This window comes from Ixodes scapularis, unplaced genomic scaffold, assembly GCF_016920785.2.
Source record: "Ixodes scapularis isolate PalLabHiFi unplaced genomic scaffold, ASM1692078v2 PGA_scaffold5__190_contigs__length_132052651, whole genome shotgun sequence".
NCBI classification, from domain to species: Eukaryota; Metazoa; Arthropoda; class Arachnida; order Ixodida; family Ixodidae; genus Ixodes; species Ixodes scapularis.
The window spans coordinates 31,281,327-31,305,500 of NW_024609880.1; the positions used below are offsets into that span (position 1 = coordinate 31,281,327).

Genomic DNA, 24,174 nt, shown 5'->3' on the forward strand with positions numbered 1-24,174 from the left:
AAAGGGTTATTGACACGGTTTCCAAATTTCCAGCCAAAGCGAAGTCTACCTAAAAATCGGCGGAGTTCCCCTTTAAGCCACATTCATCAGCTTCAGACAGCTTTACTGAAGTTATTTCGATGACTGCGATCGAATAATCATTGCCCATATCACTGGGGGGATCGGTGGCCGAGTGGTCTAGCGCACACCAGCTCGGAGCACGCGGAGCGAAAGCTCGCGCTGCAGAACCCAGGGATCGTGGGCTCAATCCCCACCCCTGCCCGTTTCGATCTGGATGAGCATCGTACCGGCGTGCGGTCGTGTATCACTACTGCGTGGTGCACGTTAAAGACCCCAGGCTAGCGGTTGTACTGCACTGGCTAAATGTCTCATCTACAGCTGGGAGACTCGTCGCCCCTGTGAGGCAGACCAAGTGCTAGGCTGTATAAACATAAACAGACAACCCCCCCCCCCCCTATCACTGCTATCAGGTTGGGGATGCACACCTTGAACTTCGAGACACGTGAACACAGCAACACACTTCAAAACCCCGTGATTGTTCAGGACGACTTCGAGAACGACGTCTAGGACGACCTCAAGGAGTACCTCTCGGACGACCTTAAAGGCGACCTCAAGGACGACGTCTAGGACAGCCTCAAGGACGACTTCTAGGACGACCTCAAGGAGTACCTCTCGGACGACCTTAAAGGCAACCTCAAGGACGACGTCTAGGACAACCTCAAGGACGACTTCTAGGACGACCTCAAGGAGTACCTCTCGGACGACCTTAAAGGCGACCTCAAGGACGACGTCTAGGACAACCTCGAGGACGACTTCTAGGACGACCTCAAGGAGTACCTCTCGGACGACCTTAAAGGCGACCTCAAGGACGACGTCTAGGACAACCTCAAGGACGACTTCTAGGACGACCTCAAGGAGTACCTCTCGGACGACCTTAAAGGCGACCTCAAGGACGACGTCTAGGACAACCTCAAGGACGACGTCTAGGACGACCTCAAGGAGTACCTCTCGGACGACCTCAAGGACGACGTCTAGGACAACCTCAAGGACGACTTCTAGGACGACCTCAAGGAGTACCTCTCGGACGACCTCAAGGACGACGTCTAGGACAACCTCAAGGGCGACGTCTAGGACGACCTCAAGGAGTACCTCTCGGACGACCTTAAAGGCGACCTCAAGGACGACGTCTAGGACAACCTCAAGGACGACGTCTAGGACGACCTCAAGGAGTACCTCTCAAACGACCTTAAAGGCGACCTCAAGGACGACGTCTAGGACAACCTCAAGGACGACTTCTAGGACGACCTCAAGGAGTACCTCTCGGACGACCTTAAAGGCGACCTCAAGGACGATGTCTAGGACAACCTCAAGGACGACTTCTAGGACGACCTCAAGGAGTACCTTTCGGACGACCTTAAAGGCGACCTCAAGGACAACGTCTAGGACAACCTCAAGGACGACTTCTAGGACGACCTCAAGGAGTACCTCTCGGACGACCTTAAAGGCGACCTCAAGGACGACGTCTAGGACAACCTCAAGGACGACTTCTAGGACGACCTCAAGGAGTACCTCTCGGACGACCTTAAAGGCGACCTCAAGGACGACGTCTAGGACAACCTCAAGGACGACTTCTAGGACGACCTCAAGGAGTACCTCTCGGACAACATTAAAGGCGACGTCAAGGACGACGTCTAGGACAACCTCAAGGACGACTTCTAGGACGACCTCAAGGAGTACCTCGGACGACCCTAAAGGCGACCTCAATGACGACGTCTAGGACAACCTCAAGGACGACTTCTAGGACGACCTCAAGGAGTACCTCTCGGACGACCTTCAAGGCGACCTCAAGGACGACGTCAAGGACAACCTCAAGGACTTTTAGGACGACCTCAAGGAGTACCTCTCGGACGACCTTAAAGGCGACCTCAAGGACGACGTCTAGGACAACCTCAAGGACGACTTCTAGGACGACCTCAAGGAGTACCTCTCGGACGACCTTAAAGGCGACCTCAAGGACGACGTCTAGGACAACCTCAAGGACAACTTCTAGGACGACCTCAAGGAGTACCTCTCGGACAACCTTAAAAACGACCTCAAGGACGACGTCTAGGACAACCTTAAGGACGACTTCTAGGACGACCTCAAGGAGTATCTCTCGGACGACCTTAAAGGCGACCTCAAGGACGACGTCTAGGACAACCTCAAGGACGACTTCTAGGACGACCTCAAGGAGTACCTCTCGGACGACCTTAAAGGCGACCTCAAGGACGACGTCTAGGACAACCTCAAGGACGACTTCTAGGACGACCTCAAGGAGTACCTCTCGGACGACCTTAAAGGCGACCTCAAGGACGACGTCTAGGACAATTTCAAGGACGACTTCTAGGACGACCTCAAGGAGTACCTTTCGGACGACCTTAAAGGCGACCTCAAGGACGACGTCTAGGACAATCTTAAGGACGACGTCTAGGACGACCTCAAGGAGTACCTCTCGGACGACCTTAAAGGCGACCTCAAGGACGACGTCTAGGACAACCTCAAGGACGACTTCTAGGACGACCTCAAGGAGTACCTCTCGGACGACCTTAAAGGCGACCTCAAGGACGACGTCTAGGACAACCTCAAGGACGACGTCTAGGACGACCTCAAGGAGTACCTCTCGGACGACCTTAAAGGCGACCTCAAAAACGACGTCTAGGACAACCTCAAGGACGACTTCTAGGACGACCTCAAGGAGTACCTCTCGGACGACCTTAAAGGCGACCTCAAGGGCGACGTCTAGGACAACCTCAAGGACGACTTCTAGGACGACCTCAAGGAGTACCTCTCGGACAACCTTAAAGGCGACCTCAAGGACGACATCTAGGACAACCTCAAGGACGACTTCTAGGACGACCTCAAGGAGTACCTCTCGGACGACCTTAAAGGCGACCTCAAGGACGACGTCTAGGACAACCTCAAGGACGACGTCTAGGACGACCTCAAGGAGTACCTCTCGGACGACCTTAAAGGCGACCTCAAAGACGACGTCTAGGACAACCTCAAGGACGACTTCTAGGACGACCTCAAGGAGTACCTCTCGGACGACCTTAAAGGCGACCTCAAGGACGACGTCTAGGACAACCTCAAGGACGACTTCTAGGACGACCTCAAGGAGTACCTCTCGGACGACCTTAAAGGCGACCTCAAGGACGACGTCTAGGACAACCTCAAGGACGACTTCTAGGACGACCTCAAGGAGTACCTCTCGGACGACCTTAAAGGGCAACTCCACTCAATTTTGAAAATTTTGAGTTAGTGGATGATGTTACCTTGCAAAGCACTCCTAAACGACTCTGTATACCCTTTTCCCCGAAAAGTAAATTAATTTCCGAGTAATCTTGAAAGAAGCAAAATCGCAAAACGAAACCGAAACTTCGGCAAGGATGGGCAACACTATCGTCAGCGTCTACGGTCGACGTCGAGAGCATGCACACACCACGTGGGATAGAAAGGGTCACGTGGCCTTCCGCACGGACAGGCGCTGCACACGCGTCGTCTGCATCGCATCGGCTGCACAGGACGGCTCCCGCTTCATTTCCGTTGTGAACCGTAACACACAACGAGGTAAGTTCTTGCCAAGGTATATTTTGTACGCAATTGTAGATGCAAGCTGGGCCTGTAGCCGCCGTCATATCTTATTTTATGCGGGGAAGCCAATGCAATCACAAGCTTGTCAACGCTACGTTCTCGTGCACGCTGCACGCGCTTGCACGCTGGGAGAGCTGCATTTCTAACCTGAACGGGCCTGAGTAAGGACTGTTGCAACGAAGTCAGCATGTGTGGCTTTTGTTCGTTGTTCTAATAACTTGTGTGGTGCGACCGTTCGTTGTTCTAAATTCCGATTACGTAGTTCCAATAGCCCCCGTGTATATGAACCCATGCAACTCTCCGATAGAAACGACTGAGTTGTTGCGTATGAGCGACTGCCAGTCTGTCAGGAGACAGTGAACGTACGCACCGTGCATCGTGTTAACATTGCCCCGCGAGAAAGATACATCTCGAAAGCCCGCGATCGCGTAGTGAAAACGTGTTTTGGTTGCATGAGCAATCGCTCAACACTTGTCTATGCCAAAGCGATGTGCTGGAGTAATATTTGATTGCATATGTTGCCGACGTAAAATCGCGTTAGCCACTCAATTTCCTGGCTGTCGAGATCTGAACATGATGGAGCCACCGCTGAGCAGTCTGCTGTCGGGGAAGCTGTGCCGCGTGCGAAGATCGACGGCACGGCGTCCGGCTTCAGCTTCGCGTACTTCGTCGAGAAGCCACAGTCAGCTAACACGCGCATATTTCGCTCGTAACATTCGGGCAAGAAGTGATCGGAACAGATCAATATCCTGGCAGTTGGCGACAAGGACTTCTCGGGGTCCCATAGGTACAGGGCGTCCGTCCAAAGTTTCCGCCGTTCAATGTCGCCAGGAAACCTGTGGAAGAGAGGACTCCTGGGCTGTTTAGCTGGTAGTTCGGGCAGCCAGCAACACAACAACGTGAGTCTCTGCCTTTGCGCTTTCTGCCAGCCATTGCAAAGGCACACCAGGAACAAATCTACGCGCCTCTTGCCTAAATAAAACACGAAGCAACGAAAGATGAACACGGCACAACCAGCACAACAGCAAAGACGCAACCGGAGCCTCCGCGTTCGCTCGCAGATCACGTGGACACCGCCTCCGAGGTAGAGTAGGCGGAGTCACAACAGTTGGTTGAGTCAGAGGGCAGAGTGACCGCCGGAGGCGGCGAGCGTGGCGCCGCCTGTGGGATGTGTACCTCGAAACGAAAAAACGAAGAAAACACCTGCGCATGCTATAGACGTCACTGACGGTGGAAGCGGCGGAAGCAGATCGGCGGAAGTGCAGTGTTGGCTGCGCCGCACGTTCCAGCTATAGCTAGCCGATATTGTTACTTTCGCGCTTTTACAACTTTTTTAGACGGAATTCAATTCCAATATTTGACGTGTAGCCTTTCTAGATTATACTGAATAGAATTACATTGTTTTTCAGTAGAAAAAATTGAGCGGAGTTGCCCTTTAAAGGCGACCTCAAGGACGACGTCTAGGACAACCTCAAGGACGACCTCTAGCACGACGCCTAGAGAAATTCAGCCTTTCCACTCTGGTGAGAAACAGAGTGGAAAAGCTGGAAAGGTTGCCGCCATGTATGAACGACGGTGGCAACCAGACAACCGGTTTGCCTGTTGTCTGGTTGCAGCCGTCGTTGTCGCCGTTGGCGTCGCTCATAGGTGGCGGTAGCTGTCCAGAGTTTTGTGTCGAGATTTATTTGTCCACGGACACAAAACGGGAAACTAGCCCTTAACTCCGCTGCATAAAAAAAAAAAAATTGTAGGTTAACGAAAACATAGTTAGAACGCAGGCGAGCTGGTGTAAGTTGAACATGATTGTAAACCTGAGACTGGGGTAGAAAAGGGAACAGAACAGAAGGTAGAAAAAGAGGAGCCGAGACGTGGCTCCTCTTTTTCTACCTTCTGTTCTGTTCTCTTTTCTACCCCAGTTTCAGGTTTACAATCATATTAATTTGTAGGTGTTGTTAAGGTTGCTAAAACGAGGGTGTTGTCTAGAGTGCTATAAAAGCCCCGGGACACGCTCATTTACACCCTCGAGGGTGAAAAGCTTTTGCTGGTCCAAGGAAAACAACCAAATTAGGCACTTTTCAAGAGTGCGCGCCCCCTAGTATTCGCTGCGCCAATTTTCCGAGTCTGGCATTGTTCGGGCACGTACCCTGGACATGTGTTGGGCACGTGGGCTGCGTTAGCATGCAGCGTGAACCTTCACTCGCCTAGTGCTCAAGAAATGACGACTGCCAGTCTTTCTCGATGGGGTTTCGAAAAAGAGAGACTGAAACGTAGCGTACCCGAGCGCGGTGCGTGCCTTGCGTGCCCGTACCATCCACGAGGCGGTGGCGGCGAGCGCGGCTGCGGCGACGGCGGCACAGGCACAACCCGCGGCCACCACCAGGGGCCGCGGAGCGGCGGACACCGACGGGCCCGAGGGCGCGGCCACGTCCCTGCGCCAGGGCTCACTCCGGGCGCAGATCTTCTTGCGGGGGACGGACACCGACGTGGCGTTGTTCTCCTGCGCACGAAGGACACACGTGTAAAGGGCCCTCCAAACAGGACACAGCAGATGCCGTGCACGACATTTGCTGTGTCAGAAGTGGAGGGTTTCCCCTAATTCCGGTCTGATTTAGTACGTGTTTTTTTTTTTTCTTGCGGGAGACAAAGCTATTTCTTGCTGGCGTCCTTGGAACGAGCTATTACGTAAGTTCGGACAGTCACTCACACGTTCTGTGGCCCGGCTTTCCGGAAACAAGAAAGGGGAGAAGACGACAGCCAGGAGAACGAGAGCGGCGCTATTTGAGTGGTATACATCCTCACTAATAAAAACGTGCGCGAGCGCAGGAACGTGCGCTTTTCAAAAAACGCGCTTTTTTAACTTTTAAAATTGTGTTTGTGTTGTGCATAACATTTACTGTGCACATGTACCATTTGCTAAACCGCAAGCGGAAGTTTTCCCTTCTCTTTCGGTCTGTTTTGGGACGTGTTTCCCCGGGGGGGGGGGGGGGGGGGGGGGGGGGGGGGGGGGGGAAGTTACTTTCCGCCACGACCGGCTTGCGTCTTTAGACGAAACCTCGCAGCGTGCTTATGACGTGGGTCTGGACGTAACCGCTCAGACGCTCTGCTGGCTGTCCGTCAAGGTCTCCGCTGTTGTTGTCAGTCCCCCAACCTCCCGAAAACAAGACAGGGGGGAGTCAAGTTTACAACACGTAAAACTGTCCAAACAAGACACACACACACACAAAAAAGCGTGCCCGCTTTTAAAAGAACGTGAACGTTTCGACGCGCGTGTACGTTTTCAGCGAGGGCATTTAACCACGCAAGCAGAACGGCTTTCCTCCTCGCCTCTTAACCGTTCTGCTTGCGTGGTTAAATGCCCTCGCTGAAAACGTACACGCGCGTCGAAACGTTCACGTTCTTCTAAAAGCGGGCACGCTTTTTTGTGTGTGTGTGTTTCTTGTTTGGACAGTTTTACGTGTCCGCCAACAAAACAGGCGGCACGTATCTGTTATAAACCTCCTTCGATTATGCATACATGGGGTAAGGGCGTGAGGCGCCCAAACAAATGTTATACGATATAGTGGCATCTGAACGGCAAATACAGTTATCAAGGGCTACAACAAAAGCCTTGAATTGGTCGCTGGAGGCCCGTCCGCGGGAAGTGGACGGATAGATCAGAAAATTATATAAATTGATTTTAAATATAACAAAAAGACTTCATTGACGTTAACGAAAAAAAATATCTAGAATTTCTCCAGCAGTTCCCAAGCAGTAAAAGAAAAAAAGAAGAAAAAGAACGTTTGCGCAGTTAGAAGGCGGCGCAAGATGTTACCGCATTTCAACGGCAATCGGAGCACGACGATTTCGGCAACAATTCCTTACTATAAAAAACGCCGATTAGTTGCGCAACGTTAAAACTAAATGCAGAAAACAAAACTAGCTCTAAGCTATCGTCTCCTCTGGTTTCCGGCTTTGAGTTTTGCGACGATTCAACTGGTTACGACTGGTCCAACGAGTCCGTTGCTTCCACCGCGCTGGCAGCTTAGCGGTGGACACAGTATAGTGGTTCGAAACAGACGACAAAGTTTAAGAAGTAACCCTTATATTTGTCATCGCAAAGGGCAATTTTATATCGCAACTGAAACTGTATTACACATTTATCCCAACGTGTAACTTGCATGCTTTAGCTTTCAAGAACACGAACCACAGACAAGAGTCAAACTCGCAACTGTAAGTTTGTTTCAAGCTTTCTCGGAGTTCAACCTCCCAGCTAAGGTTCTGAATGAATGGATGGATGCTAATGGCTATACCCCTTATAACGGGTCGTAGCTTGCGCCACCTGGCTTCTGCCAACTTTCGGCTCTAACTTTGTGCTTGACAAGTCCAGAGCCCCTGGAAGTTTGTTAAGCGTTCAAACTCTCGACACAACTTTCGGTACTGGGTTCAGTATTACGCTGCATTTACGCAGCTTTTTTCCTCGGTCTCCTTCCATCATGAGTGTGATGGAGAAATAAACATTCATTATTTATTTCTTTATTATTTATTGTTTACTGCAAGTTACAACTCACAATTGAAACTCTATTACGTGCTTCAACCTCTGATGAACATTCAGCCGTGAGCTGTCTCCTGTTCATGTGTCGTGTCCGACACACAGCCAAGCTGTTCTCGCCCTTTTCGTGCCGTTTTTTTTATGAGTTGTTTTTCTTTCGTGAAGCATGGGGCTAAAGTATCAAAGTGCCCCTGTCAGCTTAGGGGATTGTGACGAGATGTCACGTGACCTGGCGTCGCGCCACGGGGTCACACGACGCAACGTCAAGTTTACACCACGACTCGGCACTCAACGTGACCTGGCAACGTCGTTGACCGTCGTATGTCCTGTTGTCACGCGTTGGGTGCCAAGTCGTGGTATAAACGCGACGTCACACGACGCGGAGTCACGTCAGGTTCCGTGACGTCAGGTTCCGCACTCTTAATTTGACAGTACACGGTGGAAGCTACTCGTTTGCCGTACCAATCAACCACCTCCCTTTCATCACCTGATCGCGCTCTCTGTGCATCGGTATGGGCAGGGGCGTGATTACATGGTAAAAAAAAAAATTACGTTTTCAGCGTCGCCTAAAGCAGGCCAACATAGAGCAGACGCGAGTGCTGCATCAGTGTAAGACTGGCACTCGTGGTTTGACTGATTTAACACCAGTCTCAGCCGAACGCTCCTGTTCAACTTATGCCCTGCGTTATCCTCCTTAGGTGGCGGCGAAAATTCAGCACCGCGTCTCTGTCACCCGGAAGGCATTGTCCTACCACAACTTGACACCGGGACGTCACTTGACAGAATGGCGTTACCTAAGAATACGTTGTCACGCTTTCCAGGATTGAGTATACATGTAATAAAATCAAAGAAGCTCCTTGTGTTTTATTTTTTGACGATGACCAACGTTGTTTACAAACAAGCTTGCGTTTGGTCAAACCGGCTGATTTGTTTGGAAACGGCGCCAGCGTGTTGGTCTATGGAGTCATTGGTCTCTTCGCGTAGCCATGGCCCAGTAAAGGCTTACCTGAGAGACGTTGAGCACGATTCGGACGGGCACCTCTGCGCTGGCCTGGCCCGTGCAGGGCAGGCGCACCCTGAACGCGCGAGGCGCCGACGGGAGCGTGCCCGTGGGGTCCACGTCCAGCGACGGCCTGGCCAGGGCGCCGTGGCCCTTGCCCTCGGCCACCTGCACGTCCAGCGCATAGGCCAGCGGCACGGGCCCCAGGCCCTGCCAGACGAATTCCAGCTCGGACACGTTGGCCGGCACCGGGACGACGAAGCCCAGGGCGTACTCGTTGCGGCGCCCCTCCTTCACGTAGTACAGCTCCACGTCCAACCCTGCACGGGCAACACAGGTGGAACAAGAGCTCTTGGCGCGCTCAAAGTACAAAAGGTGCCGAGGCAAACACGACACAGCAAATGCCGTGCACGTCATCTGCTGTGTCCCGTTTGGACAGCCCTCGACACGGGCGTCATTCTGCGGAGGAGAACAACGCCACGTCGATGTCCGTCACCTCCAAACTTCATCACTATAATTAGTGTTAATTAAGATATCTTGGCGAACTGTGGACGCTGCGGCCCTCGCGACCCAATAAGGGTGTCGGAGCAAGGCACGGGTCAACACCGTGGTCGAGGCCACGGAGGCCTCGTTACCATCACAGCAAAAGCGCCGTTCGCGACAAAAAAAAAAAAAAAAATTCATACGCCTATTTTTTTGTTTTGTTTAAACGGCGATTGAACTCGCACACTTGCATCTCTAGCAACACTACGTTAAACAACCCGGAAGAAACACGAAGACATGCTACTTTTCAACGATACTTAATTCAGATCGAGCCTTTTCCAAGAACAGCTTGCCTTTTGAACGAGGTTTGAACGCTCGCAGTCCTGTAATCGACCACTTCCGCTCAAAATGTCCTCCTGGCATTAACCCCCGCCAGAGATTGGCGGGTACACTGAGCATATGGTTGTTTCAGGAACTGTTCCAGAAAAGATTGCACTCTAGCAGACGGCATGGTTGCGGCGGTGAACGTTCGTCCGTAGTTGGTTGGCTTCGCAGCAGACGACGCCAACAAGAGTGAACGGCCTGCATTTTTAAGGTTTTGATGAAAATGCAATAAATTCAATAGACTGGAGCAATAACTGAAATAGTCTAGTGGCTAAAGATAAAACCCGTTTGCTCTACTCACGTCTGGCTCCTGGTTAGCTCAGTTGGTAGAGCGCTCCACTGGAAATGGAGAGGCACTTGGTTTGATCCTAGGCCCAGGCGGATCTTTTCGATCGCGCACCAGTTACATATAGCTGTTACATATAGCTGTGTTTGTAGATTTCTGTTTGTTCTTTGTCCCCCTTCTCCAGGAATGGTTATCGTCATTCTTGTCCAGCTCGTTTGCACCTTTGCATTTATTGCATTATCATGAAAAGAACTCAAGCCCTACATTGTGCACATTGAAGTCAGGGTACGGGTGTGCACCTAAATAATATGTGCTGCAGGTTTATGCCACAGTGTTCTGTGTTATGTGTGCGGTTTCTCGAGTATTCTGATGGAGATACGGCATTGAAGTCGACATGCGGTGTGAGTGGTGCGTGTCACATTGTCGGGAGAGCTACAAAACGGCATGTGAAATGCAGTATTTACAACTCTTCTATAGTGCTGAATACAAGTCACGGGAATAAAAATTTTCCAACTACTTACATTTAGGCTGAAAACCTATTTATCAAATTCTGATGCTATCCAGGATCAGTTTGTTGAAGGTTTGTCAGGTAACACTGGAGTACTATTTTTTTTTTTTTTTTTTTACCTGGAGGTTAGATAGATTTTTTTCCAGAGTTTTAAAAGAACACTGCGGTACGCATAAGAAACTAGATTAGGGTTTTGTAATTGCTGCCAAGCACGAATATTTTGATGTCACGCAACTAATATATGGAAGCAGGCAGAAGCAAAACAACATGCTGCACCAAACTAGTTACAACTCAGTTCTTATGACTACATTACTAGCTAGTTAGAAATCTTCACTATATTTCGCAAGCATGTGATGAAGCACACTAGCTTTCTCCTATTAAAGCTTGTGTTGCAGTGTAAGGTAGTTGGCTAATAAGTTACTGGAATATAAAGGATAAGATCTTAGAGACATTCTAGCTGAGAAGTATCATGCAGTCTTTCTCAGATAATGTTCATTGCTTTATAAACATTCAAAATGTTTAGCATTTGGTGGTAAACGTTTTGCATTTACGCATACAAAAACAAAACAAAAAAACAATCAGACCACTGCGTCTTTAGTTATAACTTCTGACTTTTCGTAGTAATTACTTTTCGTATAGTAATACATATTTCAGAAATAATTACACCACTCAGAATATTGCTCATTATAAACAAATACAGCATTCTTCCATTTAATGTCGAACATTCGACGCCGCAATGCTTTTCCCGAGTAATAGAATCTGCTTCCGAGCTTAAATTATGAGTGCAGTGGCACTTTAGCTAATTAAACGCGCTTGTGTGACTAAAAACGAGCAACTGCGACGGTCGATCTGCGTGCGTCGCTTTCGTTTCGGCGCTTCGACGCCCGGCCCCGATGGCCTTGCTTTGCGACGTCAAGAGGAGAGCGCTACGGCCTTTTGCCTTTGTTGCCCCGGGCCTCGCATTTGGCGCAGTGACGACACAAAACGCTCCCGTGATGTGAGGTCCCGCGCCTCGCTCCGACGCTCTTATTGCGTCGAGGGGGCCTTAGCCTCCACAGCTCGCCAAGTCATCCTGAAGCGGAGTATATAGCGGATCTAGAGTCACTGGTGACTTTAATGCGGATCCAGGAAGCGCCGCCTAGCTTGCATCGGCATCGCCGCCAGCTCGTCTCGCAGTGCCTTTATCGTTGTTTGGGGCGGGTCGGGGATCCACCGATGATGACGTCACGCGCAGGCCTTGTCTTCTAGGTGCTATGGGTCATAGTCACGGGAAGAGTGGGAACGACAGCGCGTGTCTTTCGAACGCCCGGCCTCCAACACGCGAAACACACCAACGCTTGCACGAGACGCCCAAGCGTTGGCGAAGGCACAAACTCGCGCTGGGGGAGGGCAAAACTGAGGCTTCTCCCAGCCGTTCTCACCATGTTAGCGACTATGCGCGCCGAGAAAGTGGGGGAGAGGAGGAGGCATGGGGAGCGCGTGGGGACGTCAGAAACGCCGGCCTCTAGTTCAAGTGGTTAGTGGGTAGACCTGCAGCTAGAGCTGCCTCTACTGCACTCGTCGAACGCGTTAGAACTAGGGATGTCGCGAACCACCCTAGGTTCGATTTCGAAAGGTTTCGACATTTGCGAAGCGAACTGAGGTTCGATTTCGAAAAATTTCGATATTTTCGTACCGACCGAGGTTCGATTTCGAAAAATTCGCAACTTTTGACCACAGCGGAGTTTCGAATTCGAAAATTTCGAAGCTTTCACGGTTTCCAAAATTTCGAATTCGAATATTTCGAATATTTTTTTACTTCAGGTTCGATAAATTCGAAGATCTCGAAATTCTTTGTAAAAAAAATTCGAAAACTTCGAACGCTTCGAATTTTTATAGACATGAAGTTCGAACAATTCGAAGATTTCGAATTTCTTTTTGCATACAGTTCGAAAAGTTCGAAGGTTTCGATTCTCTTTTAACGCTAAATTAAAAAAAAAAAAAAAAAAAACTTCGAAGATTTTGAATTTTTTTTCTAATCCAAGTTTTCAAAGTTCGAAGTCCGATTTTCAAGTTTTTCCACAGTTTCAGTTTCAAATAACGTTTTCACGACTCACTGGTTTTCACGAAATCAAGTTTAGAAAAGTTAGGGTGTGATATCTAGATTCTGCGAAGTTGGTCAGGCAATTAAAGGGGGACGACGAGTGTCCCGGATGTGCTAGAAAATTTGCCAGTGCAGAATTGTGACCGCCAGCCCCGAAGGGGGGGGGGGGGGGGGGGGTCTTTAACCTGCATCACGCAGTAGTGATTGCACGAACACACTGTTTTACGAGACTCATCCAGTTCGAAACGGCCAGGGGCGAGCGGGAGGTTGAGGCTCAGATAAACCTTGAAGCGACCTGGCAAACTAGCTCGCCACCCCTTGCACGCTGGTAGTAATCCGATCCGGTGAAGTTTATAATTGTCCTGGAGGTTTATTTTCTGGGACGGAGGAATCGCCTCGCAAAAAGCACAAAAGCCGACTTAACTCGAGGTCGAGGAGTGTTCTACCATACAAGTGGCGTCGGAAGAGGAAAAACGGGGGAAAGAAGGTAGCGGAGAGGGGGGGGGGGGGGGGGGGGGGGGGGCTTTAGCCTCCTTTTCCTCCTTGCAGGTATTTCGAACTGTTAAAGAAAACAATACGGGGAAAGAGGGCGTGGTCGAGCTTATTTTAATCTGAAATTATTTATGCATATGTATAGCTACTGTCGCTCTTCACTGCATAAAAGATTGCGTAGATGGTCATTGTAGTGGTTCGGAAGTTCAAAGCTGTCTTTTCGACCTAAACACCTGTGCCGATAGTAACAAAAAAAAAAAAAAAAGAATAAATGCGGGAATAAAAAGCAGGAGAAAAAAAAAGACTATCAAGAATTTGTCGGAAGTGTTCTTCTATTCTTGCATATTCAGAGGTTCAGAACTTCGAAACAAGTTTCTTTTACCAAAATGTGTACAGGCTGAAAGAAACACGTCCCAGGAACGTGAAGCGAAAAAAAAAAAAAAAAAAGGTTTTCTTTTAATGACGTGCTGAACTTGAACACTATTAGAAATCTTCTCCCATGAGTTAATTTATTCCTTAACGTGAAAAAACAATAAATATATTATTTCGTATTCTGCAGATGGCAATGATATGTACTGTCTGTGGTGTTAATTTAAATGCGATACCTCAAACAACTTAGACGAAAATAAATATCAAGTTTAGGTTATAATTGTATGCAGATACATGTTTGGACATTTCTTCGAAACTCACGTTGAATAACAATAATCACATCTTAAGACGACACTTACCTAGGCTATACATAGATCATTCTTAAAAAAGTATAACATCTCTACCATAAATAGTTCCGGCTGCAGCGTGCTTCAAATCTGGCACAAACGATAATCGTCAAAAACCCGTCGTCCTTCCTCGCCCCTTCGGGGATTTATTTCTTTAAACCTAAGCATGCCAGAACATTGAAATAAACGACATTGTCTTTCGTAAGGAACGCAGCACCGCGTGTAAAAGTTCGAGAAAAAAAATTACGAATGTACCCCACTACTTGAAATCAAATGAAACCGTCCGCCGGTCTTTCGAAGTTCGGCGAACGTCGAACTTTTACCCTAAAAGTTCGAAGTTCGTCGAACTTCTGACTTTTCAGAATCCGAAAGTTCGAAACTTTTCGAATTCTTTTGATAAATAAGTTCGAAAGTTCGAAATTCATCGAATTTTTTGGTCAGTCAAGTTCGAAAGTTCGACAAGCATCGAACCTTGCCGCGCAATAAGTTCGAAAGTTCGAAAAAGATCGAATTTTTTAGCGTAATAAGTTCGACGGTTCGAAAAGCGTCGAACTTCTTAGCTTAACAAGTTCGAAAATTCGACCTCTGTCGAATTTTACGATATAGACAATTCGAAAAATCGAAATCTTTCGAACCTTTCGAACCGCTTGATTCGATCATCGAAACTTCGATTCGAAAAAAGTTCGCGGCATCCCTAGTTAGAACGCGGAACGACGGCGTCCGGAGTATGGCTCTCGCATTCGAGAGCGTTCGACGAGTGCAGTGGAGACAAAGGCAGCTAGTTTTAGGTCTACCCACTAATCTATCCAATCAGAACTCGGCGTTCTGACGTCACCACACGCTCTCGTCTCCTCCTCTCCCTCACTTTCTGCCCGCATATAGTAAGAGAGAAACGTTTGAACTGAAGAACAAAAGTTGTTGGTTCCCTCATATCTCTTATTTCCCCCCTATCATTGCCTGTTTCTTCTCTTACCCATTTTCCTACCTAAATGCTGACTAGAACCCCCCCCCCCCCCCCCCCCCCTTTTTTTTTCCCATCTAAGCCAGAATGATCTGTGCTTTTCATTTTTTTTTTTTTGTGGCGCTTACAATTATTACTGAAATTGGGAGAGAAGGCGTGTGTTTTTGCTCGTTAGATAAGTCTACATGAGTGTTCCTACCCCACGCACCACAATTAGGACCTGCCGAACTTCAAAATTCGGTGAAATCGTCCTTGGCAGCTTCTTGTGTTCGAACGCCGCGAGCATTGAGCTCGCGGCGTTCATTGTTATTTACTTTATTATGAGTCAATATTAGGGAGGCCAAATATGCGTGCAACAGTTGAGGTGGAATTAAAAGGGGAGGGGAGAGCGACTTGCCCGCGCATCCCTAAAAAAAGAATAAGAAAAAAATATGCATGGTGGACGGGAAAGTTCGAATATTACGCTAATGCACGTTCCTTCGCTTTTTAGCAATATATGATTACAGTTTTGTGGTGTCATTAGTAACAATTATCACGACATAGAACGCTGTCGGTTAGCTCCAGAATCAAGTATACGTTCAAGCGAAACGGATTGTTTCGCTTGAACGTGTACATAGCATAACGATTTTTTTTTGTTAAAACTTGTCTGTTTATTTGCGAATTTGCCTGCTGAATATAGCCGAAAGATCGACGTCACGTGCGTTACACCACAGCGTCACATGACACCAAAACTTGAATCTGTGACGTCATTTCATGCCACGTGACCTTACGTGACGTGAAATCACGACGTCGATTGACGTCACACCAGTTGACCACGTCATACGTCACATCACGCGACATCGTGGTAAGACGTGACACGTCGACCTGACACCGCGATCTGTACTCCACCTGGCGTCAATTTCCTCGCTATATTTAGCGGAGGGGGGGGGGGGGGATTGACGTTATGTGACGTCAGGTCACGTGACGCCAATGCGTCAAGTCCTTGTATCACCCGATGCCGGGATGTCACGTGACGTGAGATCACGCGATTTGAATCTTCCAGAATTAATAAACGATACGTTCTTCACTTCACCCGTTCCTACGTTACGTTACGTTACGTTACATTACGTTACATTACGACCGCTTACGCCGCGCATCACCGGGACATCCGTGCTCCGAATGAAACGTGGCGACCGTTCAAGGAGCAGCTTTGCACTCGACATGCGAAACACACATATGTCGGTGACTCGTTAAGTAACATAAGATCTCGTAAGCAAACGCCCTGTGTGAACCGACCTTTACTCTAAGCAAATTTAAACGATTGCTCCTCAAGCACTGCATGCCATGTTTTTTTTTTTGTTTTTTGTTTTAATTTTTACTTTTTAACTAAAGCAACTACGGGCAGCGTTAGAACTGTGTTAGAAAGGCGATTATGAGAAAAACACGCAACCAAAATACCGCTATTTGTATGCCATATTTATGATTCCAAGCACTTTTTTTTTTTAAATACTAGACTTCGATAATATTTCATCCCGTAATCGAATGCCATAAAACAGAGCTGATTCTGTACTGTCCCGCGCAAGGACCGACAACTTGTTCTGGTTTATTCGAAGTAATATCGGGTGAAGCACTCGATCGAAATCCCCAAACCCATGTCCACAGAAAGCGTCTTTAACTTTGAAGTAGGGTAAACTGGCTTCTCTTCCGATTGCTTCTTTGAAGTTTTCGAGAGATATTTTGTTTGTTATCCCCTTTTTTGGCGTTTCTGCAAAGCCCCGCAAGAAGAAAGAGCTCCCGCGAAAGCTCCCCACGCAAGAATTTACGCGTGTCACGGAGTTCGAGAGCTTAGAGTCGGTGAAATGAAAAGCAAACAAAACGTTTTTTGATAAACGCTTTTGCGCGTCTATATTGTTTTTTCTTCTTTTGTTTCGATTTCGTAGTTGTTGGAGACGCTATCTCTAAAAAGAACAAGAACATAAAAATAAAAACTTTGTTCTATTTCTTTCGGGGCTTTACTAGAAGCTGATCGGTAAAGCCCGCACTACCACGGAGAGTTGTGTGTGCGTGTGTGTGTATTTTGTAAAGAAATGTTTTATTCGTTGTTTCGCAAATTTATATGTTGCGCTCCTCTGGGAGTCGTTCCCTTTTATGGCTACAGGAGGAGGTGCGAGTGTTGTGGCGCCCGACTGACGGAGATTCTTAAAAAAAAAAAAAAAGGATCAAGGCTGTGTTGGAAATAAGACTTCGCGGTTTCCTCATCGTAAACAAAAAAAACTTTTTTTTTTATTTATTTAACGGAAATATACTTTTCGAAAGTGCGCGCCGTTTAGTAGTTGCTTCGCCAATCATTCATTGTTTCAATCACGTACTCTGACCCTGTATTTGACATGATGACTGCGTCGACGTTCGACGTGAAGTCGACTCAGCACGTACTGAGCGGAAAAAGCTCCGTATAATCACTATTTCAGTTCCATAAAAAAAAAAAGCATTTTCAGGCGATTGAAATTAATCCTCAGCCTTCCGATAGGTCGTGCCAGATTCCCTCCTTGGCTCAGCACGTAAGAAAAAAGAAAAAAAAAAGAAGTTTGATTTGAGTTTGTTTTAAGAACGAGTAGCCGGGTCGGCGTTCGTCCAGTACTCGAATTCAGTCCCACGCTTCGTCCCCAAGAAATGGCGGTTATCCAACGTTTGAAACTAATATTTAAAAAAAACAGCCCATAAGTACTTAACAAAATCGGGGGTCGTGGAGCAGATAATACCCACAATCAGTCGGGTAAAATTTTGAATTCTAAACACGGACTCCTTTCGTAGCTCTTTCGGGGGATGTTGTATTTCCCGTGTGCGTTCTCATGTTCACCGTGTATTTCTCATTAGATCACACGGTTTCTTTTCGCTGATTGGTAAAATGCATCTTATAGGGTATTAGAGGGAGAGGACTGGTCGTGAATTTATTACATTGTTCGAGCGCGCGAGAGAACTCGTCAATATAAATTTATAGAAGTATAAAAATAAATTGAGGACCGATTTTTTGGTTCTTCGGGTTCTCTTATGTATGCTATGAAATCGTAAAGTAGTGTATAACAATAAACGCCTATGCAACGTCTCGGGGTCCTGAAGGTAAAAATGTAAAGTAAATAATTATAAAAATATATATTAAAGCAGCGGTAGTGACTTTTATTTCCCAAGTTCTATAATGAGTCGAATGCAATATTTATATGGGAGCGTTTGTTTAAACTTCTTTAGATGACATTGAACCGTTGTTTCGGGGAGTGAAGAAAACATTGTTCATTATTTAACGTCAGGTGACCTGGCTTCACAGTGTCAAGTCGCTGCGTCATGTGACGGTTGTGATGTTATGCGACCTGGTGTTACGTGACACCGCCAACGTCCCGTGGCTTCAACTCACGTTACGGTTATGCATACGTCAGGAAGCGTGGCGGTTGCGTATACCACGGCGTATATGCGCAGATGCGTGGACGCACGAACGGACAAATTTCTAGGAGTAAGGGTTGCGTGTTTTCGCTGTAAACACAAATAAACACCGAAAAACTCTTATCGAGTCTCCCTTTCTTATCTGGTACATGGTACGTTTTCCAAATATCCGGGTAATACGCATGTTCCTCGGGGCTTGCCTTCTTTCTTTCTTTTTCAACATGAGCCCCGATAAACACCGATTTTTTATCCGACACCGAAAATCGACACAAAATAACACTAAATATTTTGATAAAAAATAAACACAAAACACACACACGAAATCGAAGAAAAAACAAACTCCGAAAACACGAAACCCTTGTTACAAATTATTCCATGCATTCATAAAATGTCTACGAATAAAAAAGCCTAGGCGTAGAGCTTGAACATGCACACTTTTTTCATGTGATCAAGTCTACCCTCGCGACGTACCACAAACAAATACTTTACCCAAACATATTACTAATTATTCGAAGGAATTAGATCACGCAAAAGCTTGAGGGACACCTAAGCACGTCTTATGAGTTGTGAATACGAAAGCACGCACGCCGCTCGTCCGCTTTCTTTGTCGTCTGCTGCGTACTTTTCGTCGCCGGTCAGCGCGCATCCTCCCCTGGGCACGCTGACCTTAGACGCTCTGCGTTAACGGCGCGCTGATGGATACGCAGCGCCATGGATGAGCGGTCGTGGAAACTGACGAGCGCAGCGGTCAATGGGAGCCCCGTCGACGCGCGCCAGCCAATGGAACCGAAGGCGAAATCGCGGAAACGAGGTGCCGTTTTCGAGCTTCAAACTGATAACGTCAGCTCGCTCCATGAGACAGTTAATGCTTTCGCATTAAAAACAATCAGTTCCCAAGACGACTCCGAACTCGAGAAGCAAAACGCACTGCGGTGGGCTTCCCCACATTTTGAGTTCAGATGCGGGAAAGCACGCTTGCCGTGACCAGCTTCAGGCAATCGTCGACGGCAGGATAATGTGCACCTTTCCTAGATCGTTTAAACCACCCTGCCCGCAATGCTTTCGTCAACGAAGGCCCTACTACTGCTCATGCGCGCCAATAGCCTTCTCCGCAATGTACCTGATCTCGTAGCTGGTTACAAAGAGCTCTGAACGGGCGGCGGAAGCGATTTACGAAGTGTTCCTAATACACATCCGTCCTCCGTTTCATTTTAAAAAATGAACTGCAGTGGGATGCTACGGGCCAACGGAGCCAACCGCACGTCGAGTCAGTGTCCCGCGACTTCGCGCACCGCGCGTCCCTGCACCCGACCGGAAGGCCATAGGACCCGCTCTCAACTTTCGACTGGATTCGATGGTTCGCAGACTTCGCTCATGCTCATTTTTAAGTTTTCACTCGCTAACACATGTTGTGGTGTCTGGTCACCGGCTAGACCAGCTAGACCAATCACGCACAAAAACAAAAGCACGGGATCACGGCGACGCACCTAGATGGCCGTGACGATGCACTTTTTGGCGATGTTGGAATCGCTCCATCGGACCTAGTGGGAAATGGGTTGTAATTTTCTTAACCGTCTATTCCTCGTTCACCCTTAAGCTGAGACTAAACGTTCCGCCTTCAGCGCGAGCTTTCTGACCTCTCTAACAAAAGTGCGAACGCACAGGGCACGCGCAACCAAAGCACCGCGGAAGCCAGCGAGCTCGCGCTGAAGGCGAAGGAGTTTTTAAGTTTCAGCTTAAAGGGTGAACGGAGTATATAGTTCCTCGGACCTGTTCAGAACGTGGCGGACAAAAAGCAAACAATGCCGAGAAAAACAGTAACAAACAAACAACGATAAGAGCTTAAAAAAAGAGAAGGAAAACGCATCTTGGGAGGCGCCCAGGTGAGCGTACCTGTGAGGGAAAACCCAGGTAGGCCCGAGGGAGCCGTTCAACAAGGAACCGATTCCACAGGTTGGAGACGTGCTCTCGGCCAGCCGAGACACGCCGATCGATGTCCCGTCGCTCGGGCAACGCCGCGTGCTTTTAGTCTCCCGCGGAGCTGTCCGCGTGCCCAGACGAGCCGGCAGAGCTCCGTGCACAAAGCTCGCAACAATGACCAACAAAATGTTTGTAGGGAAAACAAATACACACTTACATAAAAACGAGAAAAAGAAAACTATAAATGAATACATGTATTAGAGGAGAACCTCAGGGGCCGTGAACCAGAAGCCGGCAACTAGTCTGGCGGAGTTTGCGTTTCGGATCAAAGCTTATCTAACAAACGGCAGCATGTTCCGTCGCCCGCGTTCAGAGATGCCTCGCTTCATCTCTTGTTTTCTGTTTTTTTTTTTTCCGAAGTGTGAAATTTATTTGGTACTTAGTGTGTACAGCTTCCATCACAGGGAACTTCAGTACGTTTCCAGCTATGCGGGCGAACAACGAGGCGTGCGAGCTATAGCTAAAGCAAATAACCCTTTAATCGGGCAAGCATGCCGGGAGCGGTGAAAACCTTTTCTAAAACTTGCTTTTGCTCTCAGTTTTTATCGTAAATTCACGTTGCGGTTAAAAACAAAAACAAACATACACACACTAAGTGTACAAGCACGTGACGGGGTCCGTCACGGCACCGTAGGTCGAAATGACTCGGTGTTCCAAAACAAATGATAGTTGTCACATTTAGGCAGTTTGAGGTCCTGCTCCAATAGCTAAATGTTCCTCCCCGCTGCAATAAACTTGAACGGCGGACTTCGGGTACAAACATAGGCGCCTTTAACGCAGATCACGAGCCGCGACAAAACGACAGGTCGCCTCCCCAAAGTTGAAATCGGCGACGCCGAGACTCAATACCGCGGCAAAGACAGCGAGAGACTAAAAGGCCAGCGCCGAGAGGCGTCGGTGGTCGCATCACCGCGGCTAGCGTCTCTGCGGCGCGCGCCCTTTCTCGGACGAGTCCGGCGTCGCACTCACCGAACAGCCTCCTGGACTCGTGCTGCTTGAGGTAGAGGTTGAAGGCCGTCTTGGACGAAGCGGTCACCACGCCCAGAACCGTGAGGGTGGCCGCTGCAGCTAGCGCTGCCGCCGCCATTCCTCGAACGCGACACTCCTCGGACGACCGCAGCGACGCGCTGTCATCAGCGTGTGCGCCACCGCGCAACCGCGCGCAACTGGCGCCGCCTGCTCCGATACACCCGGGTCGCGACCGTTTATTCAACTCTGGAGTCGCGACCCTAAGCGGCGCTGAAGTTGTGAACCTCGCGATCTTCGCCGCTGCGGTGCTGGGCGTCCCTTGGACCGGAAATTTTGGTTCCAGCGCCACGTAATCGAAATATACAGTGCGTTCTTTAGTCACTCGGAGAATGAGATCGGCAGGGTGTGTCCTTTTGTTCCTCCTGCACGTGCGCCAGGCCTTCCGCAGCACTTTGGAGACTTTGGATGCGCGCGCGCCCGCTCGAGGTGGACAGCCGAATCGAGACATTGGAGACGGCCGCCTCTGCCGTCTTGGTGAATCCCTCGGCGCAACGCGGTGCGCTGGCTGGATGGACGCGCGTTCTCTCGGACGCAGTCTGTCCCCGCCGATAAAGGAGGAATTGGCGCGCGTTGTTTAAAGGGGCGATGCAACGATTTTTGTATCTTGCGCAAATACCGCTTAGAACGGATCCCTGACGTTAATGACCTGTAAAATACCCGTTCGTTCTTCACCACAAACAATCGAAGTCGCAGCAAAAAATAAAGAAAGACGAGCAAGGTTTACCCCCTCAACTCGCAGCCAGAACAAGTGGCCACGTGATCTGAAGCCGATTATATGCCACCAATGTTGATCATAGCCACGCGCTGGGATTGGCAACGCACAGGACACGCGCTGAGTTCCAGACATCGTTATGGCTCGGCTGTTTTCGTCACTGCAGCGATTGGACACGGGACGCTACCCGAATGCTTCTCGAGCTAGTAGTTATCACGAGCCCAAATCGAGTTCCACGCAATGCTCGGGTCCAATCTATGTGCCTCATTCAAATATCGTCACTGGGCGGTACTGCTACCGCCTAGCTACGTCATCAGGTTTTGCGAAGGAGAGATTGAACGAAAACGCTCGGTTTTGTCCTCGAAATTACAGCGCAACAAAGAAGTTTCTTGGCCAGTGGCATTGCGTGCGAGTATCCTTGAGTCCCACTATAGTGCCAGTAAGCTCGTGTGAAGTGAAAAACATTTCAATTGAATATCGTTGCACCGCCCCTTTAAAATGCAATTGAGCAGAGCCGAATGCATTCTCCTATACTCGTTGTCATTACAAGAAATAAATGGAGTTTTGCTCATTGTTCATACGTCGCGCGAAGTAGTTGCTTGTTGGTATGATTGATACAGTGTTTCTGCGCGATCTGCTATACTGTCTGCCTTTGTGTTTTTGTTTTTTTCTTTGTTTAGTTTTTGGGGAGGAGGGAGCTCGTCAAGCTGATTTCTTCAACTTTTTTCCCCTACCTCCCACATCGCTCGGATGGAAATAAAGGCATTATTATAGTTCTTACAAGATTTAGTTGTCGGAGGAAGAAGTGATGCTTTTTTGCGTTTGAAACATCTGCGTCCGGCTTATACGATAACAAATTTCTAGTTTAAAATGCACCTAAATGTATCTTAAATCTCCACGTGAAGGAGGAAATTAGGAAGGCTCCGCGAGGATCCGAACCTTATTTTACTACAGTTCTTGAGGTGAAAACGAGTATAGACGCTTTGCAGCAACTGTGCATGGGCGCCGCCATAACTGACCTTCAGTTTTTGTTTCCTCTTATTTCGTTTGTTTCACTTCACCATTACCATAGCAGGCCAGGTTATTGCCACATTAGATTCAACTGTGTCCTTTTCTAAAGCATCGGCTTTTGTAGACGATCGTCAACTACCGTTTCAGTTGCTCGGCATCTCGGTAAGACAAGAGAAGGTCAGCAATGGCGGCTGTAATTTGGCGCGTGTGTAAAGCGTCTATAGCGAGGTACCTGGCGCGGCGGGCGTCGGAGGTAACCCTCCTCTCCTTCGCGTTATGAAGGCGATTACATACTACCCAACTGCCGCCACTAGCTGACAGGTTCAAGATGCTCCCTAATGCTTGTCAGACTTCAATGCCCGTCAGATTTCCCTGCCCACTAAACAGACTTCAATGCAAAATCTATATTTCACGAACGCACAGCGAAAAGTATGCTTGGGCCAAAACTCGACGCCTTTGCAATGCCACTTTCCCGCAGCGTTTTGGGGCATTTAGGGGCATGCTTTCTTCGCCAATAAGTTAGCAACGAAAGAAAAAAAAAAAAAAAAACACGAATGCAATATTTTGCGGCGCCTCGGAACGTCATATCCCACAGTGCACTTTCCCTGCCGGAGAATGAATGTGTTCCAAGTCTGGGTTTCGCGAGAAGAGCGGCACGTTACACTCGAGCATTGACCGACACGAATCCTAGAGAGAAGCTTGAATTTAATTTAAATGCGAGGGTGGTCGTTATCAAATCGATGTTTATTTGAAGAAGTGAAAAATTCGTTGCCGTAGTGCATAATAAATGCAGTGAAATTATTACGGACTGCACCGCATAATAAAATGCAGTACAACGCATGATTGAGGTGCATTTATACGTTAGAAGCTGCTATTTCCATCTGTTCATTTGTTTTATGAGATTTGAAGTCACTTTTAGCCAAATTAGAGGAAATAACTATTGTGTGAACGTTCCATGTC

General features: G+C 48.3%; 1 protein-coding gene across 1 annotated transcript in view; it reads right to left on the bottom strand.

Moving 5' to 3' along the window:
• LOC120846078 (tyrosine-protein kinase Dnt) overlaps positions 1-21,549 on the bottom strand; it is a 33,973-nt gene extending 12,424 nt beyond the window's left edge. Inside the window, exons 1-3 of the mRNA XM_042294181.1 lie at positions 21,432-21,549; positions 9,165-9,478; positions 5,907-6,127 (exon numbers count right to left, since the gene is read on the bottom strand). Coding sequence (XP_042150115.1) covers positions 5,907-6,127; positions 9,165-9,478; positions 21,432-21,549 — 653 coding nt within the window. The remainder of the gene's footprint in view (positions 1-5,906; positions 6,128-9,164; positions 9,479-21,431) is intronic.
• Positions 21,550-24,174: the final 2,625 nt, after the last annotated feature.